This window comes from Trichoderma ghanense, assembly GCF_004382785.1.
Source record: "Trichoderma ghanense strain CCMA-1212 chromosome Unknown scaffold_8, whole genome shotgun sequence".
NCBI lineage: Eukaryota > Fungi > Ascomycota > Sordariomycetes > Hypocreales > Hypocreaceae > Trichoderma > Trichoderma ghanense.
Window position 1 is genome coordinate 190,442 of NW_027395671.1, and position 23,386 is coordinate 213,827.

Consider the following 23,386-nt stretch of genomic DNA (forward strand, 5'->3'; position numbering starts at 1 on the left):
CACTTCTAGGTACTTGTCCCTTCCCCCCTTTTCCCCCTCCTCTGCCTCGTGAGTCGATTTCCACCAATGACACGAGGTCTGGAGGTGCTCCCGGCTTTTTGACGTAAACCACTCGTCGCAGCAGCTTCATTTGTTCGTCATCCAGTGCGGCCGATCGGTCATTCTCCTCCTCAAGGGGATTTGGCATGAAATCAAGATCAAATCAAGCAGCCAGCCGTCAACTGATTCTGTCATCCAGGGGCAACAACGCGGGACAAAGCAAGACGGACAACAAGGAGCACGGCATTGGCCTCGGCTCAGTGCATGCACATCAGCATGTGCTCATCACTCTATCGGCCTTTGCAAGGCACAGATTACGAGCCGACAAGACCCATCCTGGTGATTTTTCATTGAGCTTCCTTGCATATGTATTCGGTATCAAGAAACGAACAAGCGTTGTCTGTAACAATGTGTCTGTCGACGTTAGTAGCTCCTTGCGACCGGCTTGGATGCTGTAAAAGTGCCCGCTGTTTCTTTTGATTAATTGCCAGCCCTACGACAGCGAGTGACATTTTCGGCCGCGTGTTTTAATCTATTATACATTGGTTCCGCTGCAGACTCTCGGCCTATGCCGCGTCACTTGATTCGCTTTTTGGTTCATCATTCTGTCGGTTCTTCTTTTTTGTCTTCCAGTTTTGTGGCAAATGGAAATGGGGGACTATGGCTTCTTACCATACAGGTATACACCAGCAAAAGCATCTTGCGCAGGGGGGGGGGGGAGAATAACCTCTGGCCGTTGCCCGCACAACCAACCTAAATAAACATATAATATACCTAGATAAAATACAAGATAAATCGATAAATTAATGTACATCAAAGAAACCCTTTGCTCAAAGCCAACCTGACGCTGGAAAAGGCAACGGGCGTCAGCCAGATCCCAGGAATGGTAAAAACATGGGGTAAACCCGTTTGCAGAAAGGCAAACCTCAACAATCAAAAGGCGAATCAAGTTGTACACAAGATTGAACTTTGTACAAGCCAGGTAAACAGATCAAATGCGAAAAGAACTCAACACAAACAAGCCCCCTCGAGATTAACCACCAATACGATTTCCCCCTTTGGCCCAGCAAACTGCGAGAGAGGGAACACCCTTATCCTCCAGTCAGAAGGGCGAAAAAGGGTCAGAAAGTGAAAATTCACCTTCTCATGTGATTCTCTTTTTTCATCGCCCGCCCCCCCCTCCTCCGAGAGGGCGGGGGTTAGCGAGCACGAGCAGACAAGGAGGGAAGCTTTGGACGGGTATTGGATGTTTATTCGAGGGGAGGGGGAAAGGGAGAGAGGGGGCTTCGACTTGTAGTATGGGACTTCGTATTACTCATTTGCTGAGCAGCTCCCCTCCCCGTGGATGACGAGGATTGTCGGCGCTGAGCCTCTCTCGCTGGGTTTGGCTCACCTGACACGCATTTCGTCGAGGGAAGCAAAACCTTGTTTATCCGCTCTTCAGCTGCTCACTCGTCGAAGGCCGGGATCGTGAAATCCCTTCCTGATCTGCGGTTGGAGCGCTTCTCTTCGGCTGCATGTGAGGCATAGTCAGAGCATCTTGTGCCGCAAGCAGTGGCGAGTTCGACCTGGTCCGTTGGTTGGTTCTGTTGTTATCAACGGAGGGGAGACAACGAAGAAGAGGAGAGAGATGTGAGTGGACATTAATCTCAATGCCGCCCATTCACACGCAAGTGCTATAGCGACAGGCATCCATGATGTGCGAATAGCTCTTTGCTCAGCACTCTCTCGGACATACGCGAGGGTGGTGCAAGGGGGAGCAGCCAGAGCTGACAACCTACATACTGCTTGCTGCTAGTAATACACAGCACTGTAGAGTGTGATTGTATGGTACGTTAGTATGCATGCATGCAAAAGCTAAGATTGTTCACATGCTTTGTTCCATTTGCTGATCCGGGCTTGCCTGGCCATCGTCTACCTGTGACATCACTGGTCCTGTTTGCCCTGCGGAAGAGATAGTTTAATGTCCAAGGGTTGCCTCGCCTCAATTGGCAAAAACAAGGGCGTAACGGTGAGTGGATGGAAGGAACGGAAAGTTTAAACAAACGCATCACAACTCAGCGACCAACTGCATTCGCATGTATCGTGTGATTGATGTTGAATTGTCGACTTTGAACCTGATGTCGACTCGTGAGACAATTGCAGTATTAGCGAGTGACCTTGGAGCAGCTGTTGTAAAAAGCCATCTGATGGAGAATCTCTCTGTCAATGCCAAACCATATTCATCAACTAGTCACTGGTCAATGGAATTTCGTATCGAATCAATAAGAGAAATGATAGACGAGTCCATTGAGTGCATCGAAATGCCTGTAAACGAAATCGACCTCCAAGCTGTCACATGACCACGCATCAACCCACCGATAAGCTCCAGATTTCGTGACGCAGCTCCAGAAAGCTCAAAACTTGGTGATCGCTTCCAGTCAAACCAAACACCGCCACAAGGCACCACGACTCGCCGCTGCAGCGCCCAACAATGGCACCGTCGCGATCGCCATCTCGCAGCCGGCACCGCTCAGCTTCGCGCTCGCCTCCGCGGTCCGTAGACTCTCCATCGCCTCCAGGCCGCCGCCGACGCTACGATTCGCGATCTCTGTCGCGCTCTCGATCCAGATCCGGATCCATATCCATATCAAGATCACGGTCACGGTCGCGGTCGCAGTCGAGATCACCATCATACACTCCGCCTCGTCGCAATGGCCGTCACAGGAGCAGCAGTCGGGACAGGAGTCGAGACCGCGGCAGGGACAGCCGCTCGCCCAGCGACAGCCCTCCCAGATACACAAAGGTCCGTTCAGAGCTGGTATCACAATAGGACAAGGCATTGGAGGTTGCAGGCTGACTAACTATGGCCGGGATACAGATTGTGGTCGAGAGACTCTCCAAGAACGTCAATGAAGACCATCTCTTTGAGATATTCGGCCAGTTTGGTCCCATCTACGACCTCGACCTCCCGATGAACAGAACCTGTCAGTCCCCCCCCCCCTTTCCACCTCCAATTACTTCCAAACGGACGCCTTGGCTAACAATGTTGAACAGTCGGAACCAACCGCGGCACCGCATACATCCTCTACGACCACCACGCCGACGCCGAAGCCGCCATCGAACACATGCACGAGGCGCAAATCGACGGCTCCACCATCAACGTTTCCGTCTCGACGCAGCGCAGCAAGCTGTCTCCCGAACCCCCCATGGCCCGCCGAAACGCAAACCTGGCTGCCCGAGCCCCCTTTCATGGTCCCTCCCGCGGACGTGGTCCGCCTTCTGGCCCTCAAGGGGGAAGGCGATACGGTCCCCGATCCGACGTCTACCGGCCGAATCCCCTGTCGCCGGGCCGATCGCGGTCTCCTCGGGGTGCTCCTCCTTCTCGCGGTGGCGCAGGTCGGCGATATCGCAGCCGGTCTCACGGTTCGTATTCGCCTCGATCGAGGTCGAGATCGAGATCGCCGCTGCCCAGGCGGCGGGGAGGAGGGAACGGAGCGGGTCGATATGACGACTACGATGTCCGACGCCGCAGTCGGAGTCTCAGTCGCAGTCGGAGCCGGAGCCGCAGCTACGACAGCGAACGGAGCGATTCGCGGAGTCGAGGACGGAATTACAGATGACGAGGCTGACGTTTGCTTTTGAGTGACGTGAAAGCCTAGGCCTGGGGGTTTGGTTTGCTTTGAAGCAATGGCGTTTTGGAGCTCGGAAAAGCGTCTTGAGGATTACTTCCGGTAAGAAGCATTGAGCATTGTAGGGGACTGTTTCGATTGTAGAGTTTTTACGACACAGATACCACAACGGCCGAATAGGCCGAATAGGCCTAATCATGGAGAGATACCGGGCGGCTGCCTATAGACAGAACAACCCAGTATGATGTACGGGAAGATGCTCCATCATCTCGAATGAGGCTCTCCGAGTGTGACTGCATTAGAGTTGGTGAGCATGCTCTTATGACAGTCAGCTGTCTCCATCCTTACATCGACGTGAAGCTCTCCGACGACTTTTGGTGCCTAGGCAATTTGCCTTCTGTCGATGAGCAGATCTGTTTGTTCTTGCCTATGCTTCTGGGTAATGAGCCATGCAAGATGACGAGCCAAGCCAACTGTGTCACTCCCAGTGTACAGTTTGGCGAGTCCAAGGACATGCTCACCGGTCATGTTATTGTAAACAGCATGCGCAGATTCAGTCGATAGTGTTTTTACCCCTTTTCTGGCTCCTTAGCATGAAGTGCCTCACTACAGCACTTAGGTTAACAGCATGAGTCAGATGAGCCTTTTTCTTATGGATGAAGAAGGCTGGACGGCTGCTCAACGAGGAGAAATCAAGCTGATGCGCGGTCGGTCATTCACCTCGAAACGGGGGGGCCTCTTTGAAGTACGGTTGTTCAGGGAAGCTCGTGCATATCATGCAAGACGCGAGGCGTATGATATCTTTACCCTGTATTTTTTTTTTTTTTTTTCATAGAAGAAGAAAAGCACTCTGGTGCCATTCGTACAGGTGATTATACCAAGCCTTTCATGAATAATTTCATCCCCTGATGCCTTGTGTCCTGGAGAAACTCGATGAATGAAGGATCGTTTCGCAACTGCGTCATTGCAATGTCCACGTTAACCGGTCAACTCATCCTTGTCTCGACTCCACGTCGTGCTATCCAGACGTGTATAACAAAAGCTGAAACTCCTCACTTCGCTCTCCACTATCAACTGTCTACTACAGCACACGTCATCTCACAAAAAAAAAAAACCGTCCAAGAGGTTCCCTGACTGAACAGCCACGTCGAGGGAAAAAAAAGGGGGATAAGCAAGCCTCAATCCGGAACGATGCAAAGCCCCCATGCCTAGTCGTTGAGCATGTCTTCTCGCGGCCTTTTTAGTACTTCTTCTATTTCTTGCTTCTGTGCCTGTTGCTTGCGGGGTTGTGCTTGCGTGATTGTAATCGTGCTCGTTTTTTTTTTCTTTTTTTTTTTTCTTTTTTCTCTCCGCGTACGCTTCGAGCTCGCAGTTTGCATCCTCCGTATCTGGCTTCGGGGCACAATTATATATCCTCGTGCTGATATTAGTAAAGGACACAAGTATCTGGAGCGGCCCAATCTCCCAAAGTGGTTTGAAATGTGATCAGAGCACTTTGTACACTGCACATATGGCAAAGGACGCAAGAAACATATCTAATGCTTAATGCTTTACCCTGCCTGATTCTACGCTGGTCTCCTGATGATGCCGTAAAGAAAGACCCAGTAATCCTCTGGAACATGGCAAGCAGACGACTTGTATCTGTTTCGCATCACACCCACATATACACATATACCGTTAAGGAGTAGAATTAGGCAACAACAGCTCACTTCAAGACAAAGTCTGATGAGTGAGATAATATCGTACGCTCATAATGTAATATAATATCCAAGACAAACACTACGCTCTTCCTATTCTATGAAACAGACCAAACCAATACGATAATTCCTAATCCAGAGCCAGCTCATTACATCAAAGTTTCAACATCATTACGTCTCCCACACAGAGAGCCGACGAAGCTCAACAATCCCCTTTTAGACAGAGCTTCTCAACCTCCACAATGAAAGAAAGAGGACATTATCCTCTCCTCTAGGTAATATCAAAGAAAAAGACAAACTTCACCATCCTTCATTCCTTCACAGCAACATCCCCGCACCGAGCAAACCAAGCGCCGCCCCAGCAGCATGAATATTCGCCGTAGCCAGAGCCCCAGCAGCACCCTTGCTCCTGCTCGTGAAAACGCTCGTCGTGCTCGTAGCAGTCGCCTCAGCAGTAGTGTTATACGCCGTCGTGGTCACCGGACAAGACACGGTACACGGCAGCGCCGAAGTAAACGGGTTCCTCGCCGTGCTCACAGGGAAAACCGGCGCCTGCGTCGGCGCGGTGGGATTCGGCACCGCGGCATCGGCGTCGGGGTTGAGCACGCCCGAGATGAGGTGCATGATGCCGTTGGCGAGCAAAATGTCGGGCTGCACAATCTGCGCAGAGTTGACGTACTTGTTGTTGCCGGCCTGGCGGATGACGAGCGATTCGGGAGCGGTGCCGGCGGCGTTCTTGGCGAGCGTCTCGAGGCGCGAGCCGTTGGTCAGGGCGGACGAGACGAGCACCTGGTTGGGCACGACGTGGTAGCCCATGATGCGGGCGATGGCCTTGGCGTCGAGGTGCTTGAGCGAGCCGCCGACGGAGGCGAAGGCGCTGTCCACGGGGGCGAAAACGGTGATGTTCTCCTCGTTCGAGATCTTGGGCATGAGCTTGCCCGCGTAGAGGCCGCCCAGGAAGTTGGGCACGTTGAACGCCTTGGTGGTGTTCTCGATGCGCGCGGGGGGGATCAGCAGGTTGTCCACCACCTGGACGAGGCCGCCCTGGAAGGTGATGTCGCCCTCGACCAGCGTGCAGCGGGTGCCCATGCTGGTGGTGAAGACGACGGTGTCGCCGGGCTGCTTGGCGATGAGGACGTTTTGGCCAAACGTCACGTTGGTGTACCGAGGGCTGGTGAGGAGCGTGGACCGGACGTATGTTGGGCCCGTGTCGAGGCCAGCGGTTGTGACGGTGCCCAGGAGCACGTGGTATTGGAGAAGAGGCACGGTGGTGGCCTTGTCATCTGGATCCCAGATGCCATTGAGGGCAGTATAGGGGATGTTTTTGAAGGCCTCGTTTGAAGGGGCAATGATCTGGCAGAAGAGTCAGCAAGACATGCATCCGTTGTATGTACAATCGACGTCTCGCTCAATTGATGATCCAAGGCGAGGCCAGAGATAGACTGATGATAAGAATCACACTTACAGTAACGCCTGCATAGCTGGGCAGCTGGAGAAGAACTTCGGGATATTTCTGCAGAAACTGATTAGTACACACACCAAATGTTGCTCCAATCGCCATGGCACATGCCTTGATGAGCGAATAGTACGTGGACAGATCTTTGTTGCCAGCAAGCACCGTCCCTAGCTCCCGAGGATCTGCTGACACGCCAGAGACGAGTAGCGCCGCCAAAGCCATAAGACTTCTTGACAGCATCGTGACAATGCGAAAGTTGTGAAATGAGAAGATGGCAGTGTTCTCGAGAAGGCGGGCTTAGATGCTAGTCAAGGTTATCCAAAGGCGTATCGGTTTGGAGCAGCCCAGCAGCCAGCTGTATGTCTTGAGCAGACTTGAGGAGAGCAGTGACTGGATTGGCGATGAAGATATCTCTGTTCACACGCGAAAGAAACCCAGCTTCTCTTCCACAGCGTATAGACAGTGAGGAAACTGATGAGACTTCAAGGGGTATGGATGGCCCTGTACAAGTACAATAGCTCGACAATAGTGTGTAAGCTAAAGCAGCTGAGGCGTACGTAGTCGACAGCTCCTACAGCTGTGGTTCTCGTCTTATACCTGGAAGAGTAGAGGGGCCAACAAACAGAGGCTGCGCTTGGCAGGATACAGCTCGCAGGAAGAAGTCCAGTGTCCTACTTGCAAAGCCCTAGCCTGCAATATCTCAACGGGGACAAGATACAGAGTTCAGAGCTGAACGTCCTGGTCTGATTCCTCTGATGCTGTGCGCTGGCAGGAAGCAAGGGGAAAAGTGGCAGACAGATTGGGCAGCCGTGTAAGCCGGCTACGTAGCATCTCCAATGCCTCACGTACAGCAATACATGCTGCTTGAGGCTGGGGCTCGTCTGGCGAACTGTACCAAGCGCTCCGGTTCCTTGGTAGCACCGTGTACGTAGTAAAAGTACGAGGTGATATGTATCCACGGATTGCCAAATGGCTGGGAACGGGCAAAGTTCCTGGATGATCGGCATCGCGGGCGCCTCTCGTCTTGGCCAGCTTCGGACGCAAAAGCTAGCCCTGGTGCCAATTATCCAGCGGCTGGGATGCGCCTTGATTGGCCTGGAGCCTCTCCCCCGTCTGTTATCTTTGACATGGCGGCCTTGTTGCCAATGCTACCTGGCGAGCTGAGGTCGTGAGCCGACGTTGCAGCAATGAGCAAGGGTTGTTGGTGTTAGTAATGGTAGCGAGTTGGGACGTACTGCATGTACGAGGACGGAACAACGACCCATGCAAAATCTCGATGATAGAGAGGTCCAGAGTGGAAAAGAAAAAGCAATTCAGAGCAATGCCAAAAGGGACTGCGGCTGCATAGGTGACGCAGCCCGGCAGTAGTCTGGTGTGTGTTGGCATGGTGCCCTGGCCAATATCGAGCAGGATACGAGCAGACACAACCACACGCAGAGCGGCTGCAAGAGGCAAATCAACCACTCTGGGCTGCTCTTACTGTCAAACACTACTAAACGCGGCAGCATGTGGTCTGCATCGTATCCTGCTGTGTCGATGGAGCATCTCGACAATGAGGTGCCGCCCAATCGCGGCATCAACAACCCCTGGCAGCTCCGGTCCTGCATCCATACGAGCCATCATGCATCACAAGCGCGACCGCAAAAAGCGGAACTCTCCTTCGCCTCTTCCCAAGTAAAGTAGCGCCACGCTACGAGGTCTGCTGCAACAGCAGCGGCCTGATGGCAAGGGAACAGAGAGCGAGGAAAGAGGAGCAGAAGCGATACCAGCCAGGCGTGATCCCTGTATGGCCTCGTCGGGAGCTACCCGATCTTACCCGAGTCATGCTCCGTCCGTCACGCCGTAGTTTTATGGAGCCTTCCGGGCTGCGGGAACGGAAACGACGATGCCATGGATAAGAGCCGTGTTGATCCACATGGCTTTGGACTCGGAGCTCTATCCCAGCGGGCCGAGTGATACTAGGCTTTTCCATGATATCTGCTGTAGGATGAAAGTGGCGACGCCTTATGCTTGACGGAGAGACCAGAAAGTCTCGTTCCTCCGAGCGGTGCCCCAGGGAGGCTTGTTTTGCAAAGTTCCTCCAGTCAGCGGGAAGATCCCATTCACGTATTGCAGTGGTACGGCATGATTGCGACAGCCTGGTCACTAGGTATCACATTGAACTTTGTTGTTTCCATCCTGTCTATTCCTATGTCCGGTCTATCCCACACAGGTACTGTAGGTCGAGTTGAGCAGGCGGACATGAGCTGGTGCCACAAGGGCATCAGATGGACTCGTAGATGGCATGGCGGTGATCAGTCGGCTTGCTTGGTTGGTTGCACTAGGTAGTTGACAAGATTAGTAGGTAACGCAAGCATTTTGTACCAGTATGTGATGTCGTTGTCCATACTCGCAAGCGGTCGCCGAATCGACGTGAATGTGAGTTACACAATCGCCAAGCTTCGTTAAGGTTTGGGAATGGCACCGGCACATGGCTTTCTTCCCAAGGGCCCTCTGATGTTATCTCCCTGACACGAACGAGGCCTTGCAAGGGGCCGGCGCATGGGCTTTGCGCTCTGCGTCTGATTCAGCTCTCCAGGTGTCTCTATCTTTCCATTCCGCCATCAGGATAGCGTACAGCAGACTGGCCTAGTGAGTGGCATCTTTTCGACTGGCATCACGCCATGACACACACCCGCGAGCTATACGAGGTTTGCGTGACCGAGACATGCAGCCAAACAAAGGCATTGACGCTAGCCGTGCCGACAAAAATAGAGTGAGCCTCATCGATTGGTGGTTGCGGCGCGGCTGGGTGGTGGGGGCAGCGGACGGCCATTGTTCTGGTCCGTCGATCTCAACTCTTTCTGTCCTTTCTTTCTTCTTTCGCCCTCTTATCCGTATCTGGACAGGGTAGCGGAAGACTTACAGGTGCCTGGCTGGCCGTGATTCTGAACTGCGGCCGCATGCTATTGGTAACGAAGCGCCCTCGAGCTCATCGAGATCCATGATAGTGAATGCGTTCTGAGAGACTCAGGCGGGCAGAAGCCATGCCAGCGAAGAAAACCCCCACCGCGGCGGAGTCAAGCCACACGTTAGCCTCGAGACTTCAGCTACCACCGTCTCGCAACCCGGGGTATTCTGTCTCCGCTCAGGGACATCTGGTTCAGAGGAGAGAGATCCGTATGGATGCTCTCAGTAGACAAAACGTCAGCTGCGCCTCGCCAAGCCGGACAATTGCTGCCGCATTGTTGTAGAGATTGCCAATCTTGGACCGTAATTTGTGGTCGAGAACAACGAGCCTCATCAGATCCTATTTGGCGCCATCACCAAGACGGACTGACTGATTGTTGCTCAGCGTCCGTTTGTCCATGTGTGAATCGGCAAAGGCTATCCGAGCTGCGGCCTTGTCCAGCTCAAGGTGCCACTTTCTGCGCCCTTATCTGCTAACTCAATTCGGTCGTGCAGAGTGATTGCCGCTCTTCGACATGGTATTGCTTCGACCGAAGACTGTCAGGCATAACTCGTGAGTTTGGATCGATCAGCGAGGTGGAGCGGCGACTACTAGCCGCAGACAGCGTCAGTCACCAATCGTCCCTTGTTTTCTCTGCCTGTCCTTGCCCTGCTCCTTATTTTCCGCTTTGTTTTCGAAGTATAGTTGCCATGATAGCCCGCAATGACTAGAAGATGCTTCGACAAAGCCCCAGTGGTGGGGATATAGATGTTTTATGTGTCGGGTCTAGGACAACAAAGTTCAGCAGCGGGATCTGGTTGACGTAGATGAGGGCAGAGGTGAGAGCTATAAGTCTTTTCCCCCTTGCATCTCTGACTTACACGCACGCGTAAGGTGGACACAACATGGGTTGTGACATCGGGGTGAAGCATCTGGTCATCTTTGCTGTAGACCATGATCCTCGTCAGGGCCAATTCTGAGTTTTATGCCATAGACCTTGAACCTTGCCAGGCACAACATCAATGTGAGCGATCCAGCAAGACTCAATTCCGACATTCCCCAGCCGGTTGGTTGGATGACCAAGTCCGTCACTTAGTTCCATGCCTCCAATAAACCATGCAGAGACGGAACCTTGTCGTGGTTCCTTTGTGTTGGCATCAATTTAGCCGGCAAGGTTTTCCACGTATTGCCCAGGCTAACAATGGCACAAGTCGACAAAACGGACCGACAGCTTCCACCACGGCCTCTCGGTGCACTTTCTTCCTTGCCTCGGCCTCTTGGCAGCATTAATGCGGCAACTGCTGCAGTCTCTGGTGGTGGAGAGTCTCGTCATTCCGAAGTTGCTAGCACCTCTGGCGACGGATAGCCTCTGACTGTGGCCCTGGCTAGTGCAAATGCGGGAGGAGTCAACAAGGTCGATTGACCATGAAGATGTGTCTCGCTGTGGTGTGTGTGTGTGTGTGTGTGTGGTCGCAGGGGGCGTGCGTCTATCGAAAGCGGTGAGAGACCAGACAGACTGGTTGACAGGGGATCTTCAGGCACCGCACGGAAGAAATGGCAGGCGCTGAGCAAGAGTGAAGCCACAGCGGCATCTAATCGCAGCCACCTGTCGCTGCTTTTACCAGCTCTCATCGACTGGCCAGCACCAGAGCCCGCGCTCCGGCCTGTGCCGCTGGCAATGTCAAGCCAGGGACAATGCAATCCGCCAGCTTTAGCGCTCAGAAGGCGCCGCATACAGGCCTGACTGGCCTTCTAGCGCTGTTCCTGTTGAGAGCTCAAGGTTGTTCCGTCCGAGGCATCTGTCCGTTGTATTGCAGGAAGGGCGGTCCGGCTCTGCGGCAGGGCATCAGTCAATCAGTTGCCTCAGGACGCATTGCTGTGTGCCGCCACAGGCTCTCTCTTGTCGTACTGGCAGTGGATACAGCGGATGCGGTAGATGCGGCTGATCGATAGTCGCAAGCAATATCAGTTCCAGTCGCAGCACAGCAGAGCAGAGCAGAAGAGCCTGAGCCCCGAGGCCTGAGCTTGGCGCTGCAGCGAACGGGATTAGTACCAAGTCGCCGTGTGGAAGCGGCAGTGGCTATCTATCATGCGAATGTTCCTCGTATCCTGCGTACCCACGTATAATGTATCGGCTGCGCGAGTACTTCGTAGCACCCATACTTTGGAAACTTGTAGGCTGTAGGGCGCTTGTCTTGCCACAAGGGTTGCAGTGGGCGGAGTTCTGATGATGCACTCAGCCGAGTGGCCACGCCGGAGTCGAGCCCGCCCCAGGGCAGAACCTGATCAGAGCGAGGACATGGACGGACCCTGTGCCTGAATCGACAGAATAACCTTATCTGCTATGACACCATTGCCCTCGCGGCCGTTCAGTGTGAGTTGTTATCGCCATGCGGCCGCGAGAAGAAAGGCACAGAGTCATCAGCGAGGTAAGATCTAAGCATACCGGACAATTGTTAGCCTTTGCACCAGTCCCTGCTTCTTTGCTTGTGCTCGTGCCATGCTCACCATCAGCGCCGCTTGATACTAGGACAGAGCTTAAGCTGTCCGGAGGTGTGGAGCTGGGCCAGCAACAAGAAAGTTGAGTTGAAACCAGGCTGCAGGGATCAGCTTAGCAACGAGAGACGGCATCTTGGCGCTGGACAAGGAGCTGCCACGCGCTGCAACTCGCTGCACACGCCCTCGACGGCTCGCGAGTCTCGATATTACAGGCCCTGCAGGTTGCGCGTGGGTGGATGGATGCGTTACTGAGTGGCCGGGACTCCGCTGGCCGAGACCGGGGGTGAAGCGTAAGGTGGTAGTAGTTGATTGCTGCACTGAGAGAAGAAGAGTTGGAAGAGTTGGAAGAAGCAAAAAAGTTTGAGGGTGTCGACACCGAATACCTCACAGATACCTCAGGTATCAGCATCGCAGACGCAGATACGTATGTACATGTACATTTGCCGTGAGACGCCGCCCGAGGTCACACAAGTACAGCGACTCGTCTCGACTAAGTACTACTGGTACCAATAGGTGAGAGCCAAGACAGCCTCAAGGGCAGCAGTCACTTCGTCCATTCATTGCACGCGCCCGTCCAGCTGGAGAAAGGCCTGAGGCTATTACTCCCGATTCTTTCCCTCTATCTTTCTCCATTACAGCGGCCGCAGTCCCCCAGTCTCGTTGACAGTGTGTGTACTTCGTACGAGGGTGTTCCCTCTTCAATCACCTTAAGTTCTTCCCGGGATATCAAACCTGGTTCACTCATTCACTCTCTCACAAGTCTGCCCTCTCCCCAACCCAATACGTCACCGTCACAGCGAGCCTCTCTCTTTCCTTCTACCCTGCGTGCACATCATAAGGCAGTCAAGTCCCATATTGAGGGCATCTGTTGCAACCTCACCCCCAGTGTCCTATCACCGCAATTAGACCATCTCCAGAGCTGCGTCTCGATGGAGCAAAACTACTACGGGCGACCTCCCGTCGTCCCCTCGGCCGCAACCTCCAGCGCGCCCACGCCTCTCCGTCCTGGGACTCCCAACACGGATGCCAGCCGCAACATCTTTGACAACGCCGACTCGGCCTCCAACGTCCCCGGAGCCGGCACAAACCCCTTCGTGAGCCCGGACGCTTCACGGCCTGCCTCGAGCTTCGAGTCCTCCAGCGGCAGCCCATACGAAGAGCCCGCCGAAGCTCGTGGCGGCCAGCGGTATTTCCACTCGCGGCTCGTCAAGAAGGGCGACATTGAGAAGCCCTGGTTGAACAAGGTCGATCCCAAGGAGAAATGGGTCACGATTCTGCCCCTCCTCGGCATCCTCCTGGGCCTTTGCATTTCCGGCTTCCTGATCTGGGACGGCATGCGAAGTGTCGTCAAACACAAGTACTGCCCCGTCTTGGACGAGGACTTTAGCAGTGGCCTCGATCCCAGCATTTGGACCAAGGAGGTGCAGGTTGGCGGCTTTGGGTAAGTAGCTTGCTCGTCTTGAGCCGCAGTCTCATGCGCTTTTACTGACATACACGAAACCAGCAACGGCGAGTTCGAACAGACGACTGGCGGCGATGGAAACGTCTTCATCGGCGACAATGGCCATCTCATGATCAAGGCAACGCTGCAAGACGCCAACCTGGTTGAGAAGAACAACGTCATCAACTTGCTCAAGGACGGCACTTGCACCTCCAAAGACTACTACAGCTGCGTGGCTGCCACCAACACCACCGCCGGCAACTCCACCATTGTTCCCCCGACACTCTCCGGCCGCCTCAATACCAAAAAGGGCGCAACGATCAAGTATGGCCGTGTCGAAGTCACTGCGAAGCTGCCAGTGGGCGACTGGCTGTGGCCCGCCATCTGGATGTTGCCCGTCAAGGACACCTACGGCCCCTGGCCCTCATCCGGAGAAATCGACATTATGGAGTCGCGCGGGAACAACCACACCTACGCTCAGGGCGGCAACAACATTGCTTCGTCGGCCCTGCACTGGGGTCCCGATCCGGCCAACGATGCTTGGTGGAAGACGAACAACAAGCGCAAGTCTCTGCACACCACTTACAGCCAGGGCTTCAACACGTTCGGTCTCGAGTGGTCGCAGAAGTACCTCTTCACCTACATCAACAGCCGATTGCTGCAGGTTACCTATACCAACTTCAACAAGCCCATGTGGAAGCGCGGCGGCTTCCCTGACTCCACGTCCAACGGCACACGTTTGGTTGACATCTGGAGCCAGACGGGCCGCGACAACACTCCCTTTGATCAGGAGTTTTACCTCATCCTGAACCTTGCTGTCGGCGGTACCAATGGCTGGTTTGAGGACGGCGAGTCCGGCAAGCCTTGGCTGGACCACTCTCCCAATGCCAAAAAGGACTTTTGGGAGGCTCGTGACTCTTGGTACCCTACTTGGACGCAGCCTCAACTCGAGGTCAGCCGCGTCCTCATTACGCAGCAGTGCGATGGTGACGAGGAGTTGTGAGCCAATGTTCCTATCGCTGCTGCTAACTATAGACACGAGTGGTAACTTTCAGTTTCTTATTTCATCTTGTTGTTTCTCTTTTACTTTAAAAGCTATCAGCTATGTGTAGGCGAAGGGTTTACGGTTGAGATTACAGTATCTTGTCGGGTAATTTGGATGGATAGTATTTTTGGCTACTAGATGCGTCCCAAAGCTAACAGGCGTTCAATTGGATATATACACTGAAGTTTGTGTCATTCTTTAATGCATTTTTTTTTTTTTTGTGTGTGTGTGTGTGTGTGTGAATCTGGGTATCTACTCGACACTTGGGAGAACAACACGATGACTCCAAGTTCACTTTTCCACGGGGCATCAACTACGTCTCCACAGCATCTCCTGCAAGCATTGATTCAGCCAGATCACAAAATCCGGCCAGTAGGGCTATGAAGATTCCAGCTCACTTGTCTTCAGCCACAAAGACCACAACGCATCGCATCGCGGCCCGTCAATGCGGTGTAGAGGCCAGCTGTGAGCAGGAAACAGCCTATCTGCTTCTAGCAAGGCTGACTTCTTCGCTGGCAGAACTAATGACGTGCAATATTAACGTTCTCGAACTCTTGGCCACGTCTTTCCTCCAATTGTTAAGGCTGCATCTTGCATATGTGGCGCCAGGGATGATGCAGCCGCAAAGGCCATTCTCGCAAGGGGTATCAAGATATGGGACGAGACTCTTTCTTCATGATAGGTACTATATCACGCCAAGCACATGCCAGAACTATTGGCTGTTAACCGCTTGCCAGTGATCTGACAGTACTGCTACTCCTTACATGTATGTACAAGAAAGACGGTGGAAAGTCCATGTACGTTGGCGTTGGCAGAGGGTTGCATGAAGCTGAATACAGGGATGTAGATAAGGCTGAAATGCAAAGTAAACAAGCAGATTGGGCATTTCTCACGTTCTCTATCTGTCAAAAAAAGCGTCCCGTTCTGCCTTGTTTCGTTTTCTGCTCATTGTTCGTCTGGTTAGGTTTCCTGTCTTATCTTGCGCTGCTCTGTGTGGTGTGTTGAGATATACTTGACAATGGGAGGATGCGTGAGATCAACTGAGACCTGCATTATCATCCCGTCATACCGCCGCACAGCATCTTTTTCCTATCCCCGTGCAGATGCAGTGTATGCGTGGCTTTGTGCTTCTCTTGACGCAGGTATGCCGGTTGATAGCATGGCTTATGGGTAGCCGCAGAAGATTTTACGAGATTGGCTGCTGTGAAAGAGGTTGTGAGGTACAAAGTACTGACAGCATTTCACCACCTATCAAGGTATCTTAGCTAACCAGCCGATCGTCTTCTTTTTGGTAGCGGCGGACACCAGGAACAAAGGGGGAGGGCGTGTGTATTGGGGATATCTTCCGAATGGTTGCTTGTGGCAGTAGGTTCTTCTGCCCCCTTCCCCCTTGTTGGTCTTCGTCTTAATCTTTTCGATCGCTCCTCAGCCTCGGAGAGAAGTCGACGAGTATCGTTCGGGTACTTATTCCGAATCCTTTTGATTTCTTTGGAAAGTACTTAGAGGGCATTCTTCATTTACAAGGTATTCGGATCCTGCAGTGACAGCTTACTCTTTCGGGAGGCACGCCTATGTAAATGGTCGCAATACCTTACATTGGGCTTATGTGCAGCAGATGCATGAACACGTTTCAATGCGCGAGCATCCTCCAGTCAAGTTGTTCATTACGAGTACACTTCCCCAATATGGAAAAGACGGAACTGGGGACCCGGTAGGCTCAACAACGCCATGTACGCGGTTATATCGATGCCACGGCAGAATGGGCATGGGAGCCTCTGCGATTTGCTCTAGCCCCTTCAATAAACGCAGCCACAACGGATGGGAATGCCGTAGTCTGACCGGAGAGGCAGTTTTGTCGGTGACAGAGTCTGTGGCGTTTGATTGCAAATGCAGCCATATCACTCTGAGCTGCGGCCTGAAGGGTATGACAGACACGAGCCACAAAGTCTCTGGCCAAGGGATTCGATCAGTGTAAGTGGACGTATCTAGTATTCTTCTATTGCGTTGACGTGGTTACCCGTTGCAGGTGATGCCCCCAATCTGTCTCGGGCATGTCCTGGTTGGTAGCACAGAATACGGCTGGAGTGCTATGGCGGCTATGAGGTTCGTGATGGACGATATGAGCCTGGTGTCCCTGAAGGGGGCGTCTGCGCCTCATCTACGGGCGGCTCCGTCATGGCGACTTGCACTTCGCTACATGTGGTACGTACATGTCTTTGAGCAGAATTCGCATCTTGACAGGTAAGGGGGCGGCTGATGGGCGGCCTATTATACCGGACGTGGCTTGCTTGGCTGATGAAAAGGAGATTCCCGTGGCGCTTATAGCTCGCATGGCAGCGGCATGGAAACATCCAAGGCGATCAACGTATTCCGTGGAGGCGGAAAAGGATCCTTTTTGCAGGAGAGAGAGAACACTCAGAGCACTTGGCACTCGTTCTAGTACTCGAGGTAAGTCATGATGGTGTTGAGCACATCAGAGGTGGTAGTACCGAAGGTACGCATGACCCTGCTGCTGTACACTGGACTTCTGGATTATTGCTCCACAGCCATGCTTTTCGTGTAGATAGCATGCCAGTATCAGCAAGCAGACACTACGATGGGTAAATGTCGTACTATTGAGTTGTCATGGGTTGCTCTCGCAACGGTAGTATCGAGCTGAGTCCTCCCACGCTCAGACTGGGGGCCACGTGGAGACGCATTGGACGATTGATGCGCAAACCCTGGCGGAATACAGACAATCAACCTTGGCTGATTGATATGCAGATACTGCCGTCCCGGGTTGATGGGATTTGGTGCCAACTGGAACATGTCTTGTGCGTGCGGAAGGGCATCAGGAGAATCGTCGAACTGAGACTGTGCCAATGTCGTGGTGCAACTCGGCAAACAGAGGCGGAGAATTAACCCACACGAAAAGTGGAAATACGAAGTCTGTGACGGAGAGACGGCCAAAAATAGCCTCGAGTGCATGGCACGAATGCTCCCGTGTTCCGTATTCCGTATCCCGAGCCATTAAGCGCAGCAACGCAGCACTCGTCAGGGTTGTCTGCAGCCTCTGATTTGCAGGCCACATGCCACCCACACCAACAAAAGACCTGCGGATACAGGTGCGGGTGTGCCTGGGATGTTCATCGTGGGCTTCGTTGAGAAGCAAGTCCAGAGGATGGTAGCCATCTTTGCCTTTTGCGAGTAGGTGCAAGTGCCAGCATACGCAAGCCTCGCAGGCCATGTAAGCCTCACCAACAGAGCTAACCGAGTAATAGCTCTGAGAGAGGACTCGTGCGTTCTCGACCCTGTGCAAGGGGGCCGGAGTTGGCAAGTTGAAAGATAGCCATTAGCCCTTTGCCTTTCTATTTCCCTGATGCGCTGTTGCGGTGGCGCTGGACGTGCGTTTGTGGTTGTCCTGGATCTGGCAAGAGCGATCCAATCGGGCATCAGGAACCCGAAGCTGTTATCTCTTGGTTGCCGTGACGCCATGAAGCTATTGCCCTGATTGCATTGTCTGCCTGGCTGACCGGCCTGTCGAAGGAAGGCTGCGTGTATCTTGCATTAGGTTCTGCGTCCAAAAGAGAGTCGGAGGAGTGACTGGTCGTCTTGCTGGGCGTCTCGCAATCTCGCAATCTTGCTGGAGTCTCACAGACCGGCCGGGCGATAAGACGGAGCAAATGAGTGCCGGGAGACAAGTGCTGACCCTAATCCTCCGACCCGGCTGCCGCGGCCTGGCCTGGCGTGTTGGTGCCAGCCACAGCCATTGAAGCTGGTGATGATGGACGACGAGGGCATTCAGATGCAGGCGAGTGGAAGGTTCAGGCTCCAGGTTTGCGAGATGCAGCTACTGCCTGGCATCAGGCGCTAGAGCGCAGCGCTATCTTGAGAGCTGCCGCACCTGTCGCCGCTTTAAGGGGTTACTTTCAGTGGCAGAAAAGCGCGGGCCAGTCAGATGCGTTCGCCAAGGTGCCCACAAAGGCCACCAACTTTGTTTGGTTGATTATTTTTTTTTCTGCCGCTTGAGCTGCCAAACCTCACCCCCTCCCTCTCTCTCCTCCCTCACACCCCCCCGGCCCTTTTGTTCTCTAGCAAGTGGATTGACGTGAAATTCGCACCGCAGGCACCGAACCGGCGGGCGATTCGCCGAGAGGGCAGAGGCGGGCCAGGATGGACTGAGCAGAAGGCAAAGCATGGAAGGCAATTCGGCACATCTCCACTCCTGTACGAACCCGTCGCAAAGCTACGAGCAACGACAAGCCCATTGACTTTGGCTCTCTCTCACCAGCCGCCCGCTCGAAGCGCGCTGCCAAGGTACAAGCGCAAACCCAGGAACACGCTCACGGCCCTCATACGAAGGAATGAGCAGATGGCCCCGATTCCATGGAGCCAGCCAAAGGCCCTTGAGAGGAGCCAGGCGGGGAGAAGAAAGCCCGGGCTACTGGCGCGATTCCTTGACGACGAACCCACCGTGATTGTTACCATGCCGGCGGTTGCTTCGAGCCAGATTCGGCGAGAGGGTTCTTGTCCTCAACTGGGACAATAGAGTGGCGAGGGAAGAAGGCTATTCCCAATTGCCAGTACCGACGGCTGCACGCATTCACGACAGGCGATGGGAAATAGGAGGTACGAGGAACGAGGAATCGAGGAATCGACCTGGTGCGAAAACGACAGCAGACGAGCTGCCATATCCAGATGGCCAAGAAGCACCAGGGTCTGGTCAAACGTCAGTTCACGACGGATCCTTTCGAACACTAGGCTGTCCAGAGTCCTGACCAAGGGTGTGCTGTCGCTTGTCTTGTATTGCCTGTGCTACTCCATACTTCGTACCAAACGGTACCCATGGCCGTGGACTTGCACGAAACTCTGGGCTGAGCTCGAGAAAAACGTGGGCGGTGGCCCATCAGTAGATTGTTTCTGCCAACAATGACGGGGCCCCCTCAACCATCGATTGCTACCCATGAGAGCCTGTAGCATCGGTCTCGGATCGCCTAGCACCGGGTGCCTCTTCCAGTGAGGGCTGAATCTGCCATCCAACGACGAGGCCAAGAGACTACGGCGTCTTTAACGTGGTGCTCGACTTTGGGCACGAACTCGAGCCAGAGCTTCTTCTCCCTGCTTGCCACTCGACCTGCCCCGTCTCTGGCTGCTTTTCCTATCGTGCCGGCTGCTGCGAGACTCCTGCGGCCTGGCGTGGCGTCCAGACGGAGGCCGGATTTCCATCAGCTTGCTCTTGTTCCTCAGCATGCCCACTCCCACCACCGCGATGCTTGCACCTTGGCGCATGAGAGCTGCAGCTTGTTGCGCCTACAACCTTGCACTGCCAACCACACGCCCTCCCCCCTCCCCCCTGCCTCCCTGACCAAACTCTGTCGCTTCTCTTGTCTCTTGCCCTCAGCTCCGACCCAAGAGGTGCTGCTTTCTGCCCACCACGCACACCAGACCGAGAGATCGAGCGGGAGCCACCGATCGGGATGCTTTGAGAGTCCAGCCCACCACTTTCTTGGGCTGCCACCGGGCCCTGGCCTGATCTCGTCCCTAGTCCATCATCCGCGATTGCATCCCGTCCTCGTCGACGGCCTTGCCTCACTCCCCCACCCTCTCTCTCCAACTCATACTTCTTCACGTCGTCGCACCTCTTTATCATCTCCTCGCTCTGCCCTCCCCTTCCCTCGCTCATCCACCAGGCCTGCAGACGTTGCGTTCTCGGCCAATATTGCTCAAGTGGACAAGGTCTTCGGGCATTGCCTTCGTTTCTGGTCCACACCACACTCACTTACACTCGCTCTCTTCAACACCGTTCGTTATTATCAGAGGGATCTCGGCATTGCCCTGCGTGGCGGTCTCTCCACTCTGCGGGTAGCATACTCTGCTCTCGTTATAATATCAACACTCAATGCTGCCGGTGTCGTGAACCTCAATCACTTACGCCCAGCGTGTCCAACGTATCTCGGTCGCTGGTGTTCCAACGGATGAGCGCCATTGCCACAGCTCACACGTCTGCCTCTTTTGCAACGATTACACAAACACCAAGCCATAAGACGGAGACAGCTGTGAAGGGTCCCCGTTTCAACCTTCTTCAAGACTCCTACAACGGGCTTGGGACTCGGACCATCCCATTGCCTGGGGCAATCGCCCACGAATCTACCTTCGCAACCTCATCCACTTCACACTGGTCAAGATGGGTATCGGAAGCTACTTCAAGGCCAGCACGAAAAATGCTGAGCAAGCACCGCCAGCGCCGCCGCCGGCCAAGCTGGCACCTCCTCCTCGGCTACAGCTCGAAGGCCGGCAGTCAGTAATGTCGGAAAAGCCGCCGTCGTCCACCCCGGGCAACGACATGGACCTTCAGGCTCCCACTCCCAGATTTCATTCTCGGCCCCAGTCCAGCTCTGGCAGGTCTACCCCTTCAACACAGAGCTCCATGTTCCTCGACGACATCAAGCATGAAGTCATGGTCAACTATCTGTACCAGCAGCAGTGTTCTCAGCTCTGGGTTAGCGACGGATCTGGAGAAATTGAGGGTGTCTTGCTTCGTAAAGCTCGAGGCCACTACATGGCCTGTCCCCCTCAGCTTGCCAGCTCTCCCTTTGCGCTGGCGTGCGCTGCTCTCAACGTGCAGTGCGCCATGACGGTCAACTCGCGTGTTATCAAGACTTTTCTGCAATGGTCCCCTGACGCCGTTGACGTGCCGCTCATGAACGGCTTGCGCGTGCAAATTCTCCCCACCATTGATGACTTGCCGCGAGCTCGCAAGTACCAGTTTGCTGCCTTTGTCGCGTCCGAGGGCCTCCTGGTTGTCTGGGACGACGATGCTCTTCATTTGGTGGCACGCGCCAAGGCTATCGAGTCCGAGCTCATGGAGCTGGTGTGGAAGGCCGGCAACGTAGACGAGGAAGGCGGCGATGAGAAGGGAGGCCAACCTGTTACTGAGGTCGAAATCGACGAGGAGAGCGGTGAGATTAAGCCCGAGAAGCGGCCTATTCACCTTCAGAATACCGTCCTCGTGTCTCTGACCCTGACCCTGGTGACCGTCTCCCTCGGCGCCGCCTGGAGACAGCTGGCCATTGAGGTTTCCGTGGACAGCAGCTATATCCGTCTTGCCCTCGTCGCCCTGGCTCCGGTCCAAGTCTTCTTCACCCTCTTCTTTGCCCAGGTCATCATCGGCTGCTTGGCTCAGATATTTGGCCCCATTCGTCAGCTCACCATCAACTCCAAGTTCTACTCTGCCCGACCTCCGCCGCGTCTGCAGACTGCCACCCTCCCTCACGTCACCATCCAGTGCCCCGTTTACAAGGAAGGTCTGCAGGGCGTCATCATGCCCACCGTCAAGTCTATCAAGCAGGCCATGTCTACGTACGAACTCCAGGGCGGCTCCGCAAACATGTTCATCAACGACGATGGTCTGCAGCTCATTTCCGAAGAGGACCGTCTCGCTCGCATTGAGTTCTACGCCGACAACAGCATCGGCTGGGTCGCTCGCCCCAAGCACGGAGAGAACGGCTTCACTCGCAAGGGCAAGTTCAAGAAGGCTTCCAACATGAACTTTGCTCTCATGATTTCCTGCAAGGTCGAGGAGAAGCTGCAGGCGATCGAGCGTCCGCCCGAATGGAGCCAGAACGACGAGGCCCTGGCATACGAGGAAGCTCTCAAGGAGGTCCTCGAGGCCGATGGTCGTGCCTGGGCTGATGGTAACATCCGCATGGGCGACTACATCCTGCTCATTGACTCTGATACCCGTGTTCCCGCCGATTGTCTGCTCGATGCCGTTTCCGAGATGGAGCAGTCCCCTGACGTCGGCATCATGCAGTTCTCCTCCGGTGTCATGCAGGTTGTCCACACCTACTTCGAGAACGGCATCACCTTCTTCACCAACCTCATCTACTCTGCCATCCGGTACACAGTCTCCAACGGTGACGTCGCGCCCTTTGTCGGCCACAACGCCATCCTCCGCTGGTCCGCCATCCAGCAGGTTGCCTACCAGGACGAGGACGGCTATGACAAGTTCTGGTCCGAGAGCCACGTCTCGGAAGACTTTGACATGTCGCTGCGTCTGCAATGCAATGGCTACATCATCCGCCTGGCTGCCTGGGCCGGGGAGGGTTTCAAGGAGGGCGTGTCCCTGACTGTCTACGACGAGCTTGCTAGGTGGGAAAAGTACGCCTACGGCTGCAACGAGCTTCTCTTCCACCCTATTCGCACCTGGCTCTGGCGCGGCCCCTTTACGCCCCTTTTCCGCCGCTTCCTCTTGTCCAACATCCGCTTCACGTCCAAGGTCACCGTCATCTCCTACATTGGCACCTACTACGCCATTGGCGCTGCCTGGATCCTTACCGCGGTCAACTACTTCGTCATGGGCTGGTTCAACGGCTACCTGGACAAGTACTACGTCGACTCATGGCAAGTCTGGTTCTCCATCATCATCGTCTTCAACGGCCTCGGCAACGTTGCCTTGGCCGTCATGCGCTACCGCGTCGGCGAGCGCGGCCTGCTGTACGCTCTGTTTGAGAACTTTATGTGGACTCTCATGCTGGCCATTTTCCTCGGTGGCCTTTCGCTGCACGTCAGCCAGGCCTTGTTGGCGCACATGTTTGAGATTAACATGACATGGGGCGCCACGAGCAAGGAGGCTGAGTTTTCCAACTTTTTCATTGAAGTTCCCAAGGTCTTGAAGAAGGTTAGTCCCC

At 54.4% G+C, this 23,386-nt stretch overlaps 5 protein-coding genes across 5 annotated transcripts in view; 4 read left to right on the top strand and 1 right to left on the bottom strand.

The window, feature by feature from the left end:
* Positions 1-2,342: 2,342 nt before the first annotated feature.
* CCMA1212_006676 (uncharacterized protein) lies at positions 2,343-3,667 on the top strand (the record flags this gene model as incomplete). The annotated part of the gene is given in 6 exon segments (XM_073703883.1): positions 2,343-2,348; positions 2,482-2,926; positions 2,937-3,005; positions 3,076-3,417; positions 3,434-3,519; positions 3,554-3,667. 6 exon segments carry the CDS (start codon positions 2,343-2,345, stop codon positions 3,665-3,667), a joined length of 1,062 nt encoding a protein of 353 aa, XP_073557561.1.
* A 1,998-nt stretch (positions 3,668-5,665) lies between these two features.
* On the bottom strand, positions 5,666-7,043 carry CCMA1212_006677 (Fasciclin-like arabinogalactan protein; the record flags this gene model as incomplete). The annotated part of the gene is made up of 2 exons (XM_073703884.1): positions 5,666-6,700; positions 6,813-7,043. The coding sequence occupies 2 exons, from the start codon at positions 7,041-7,043 to the stop codon at positions 5,666-5,668; spliced, it is 1,266 nt and encodes a 421-aa protein (XP_073557560.1).
* A 4,384-nt stretch (positions 7,044-11,427) lies between these two features.
* CCMA1212_006678 (uncharacterized protein) lies at positions 11,428-11,685 on the top strand (the record flags this gene model as incomplete). Its single annotated transcript, XM_073703885.1, has 1 exon — positions 11,428-11,685. The coding sequence occupies one exon, from the start codon at positions 11,428-11,430 to the stop codon at positions 11,683-11,685; it is 258 nt and encodes an 85-aa protein (XP_073557557.1).
* A 1,475-nt stretch (positions 11,686-13,160) lies between these two features.
* On the top strand, positions 13,161-14,675 carry CCMA1212_006679 (uncharacterized protein; the record flags this gene model as incomplete). Its single annotated transcript, XM_073703886.1, has 2 exons — positions 13,161-13,672; positions 13,736-14,675. 2 exons carry the CDS (start codon positions 13,161-13,163, stop codon positions 14,673-14,675), a joined length of 1,452 nt encoding a protein of 483 aa, XP_073557556.1.
* A 6,105-nt stretch (positions 14,676-20,780) lies between these two features.
* CCMA1212_006680 (uncharacterized protein) overlaps positions 20,781-23,386 on the top strand; it is a gene marked incomplete at both ends in the record, with an annotated part of 2,886 nt that continues 280 nt past the window's right edge. Inside the window, one exon of the mRNA XM_073703887.1 lies at positions 20,781-23,376. Coding sequence (XP_073557382.1) covers positions 20,782-23,376 — 2,595 coding nt within the window. The remainder of the gene's footprint in view (positions 23,377-23,386) is intronic.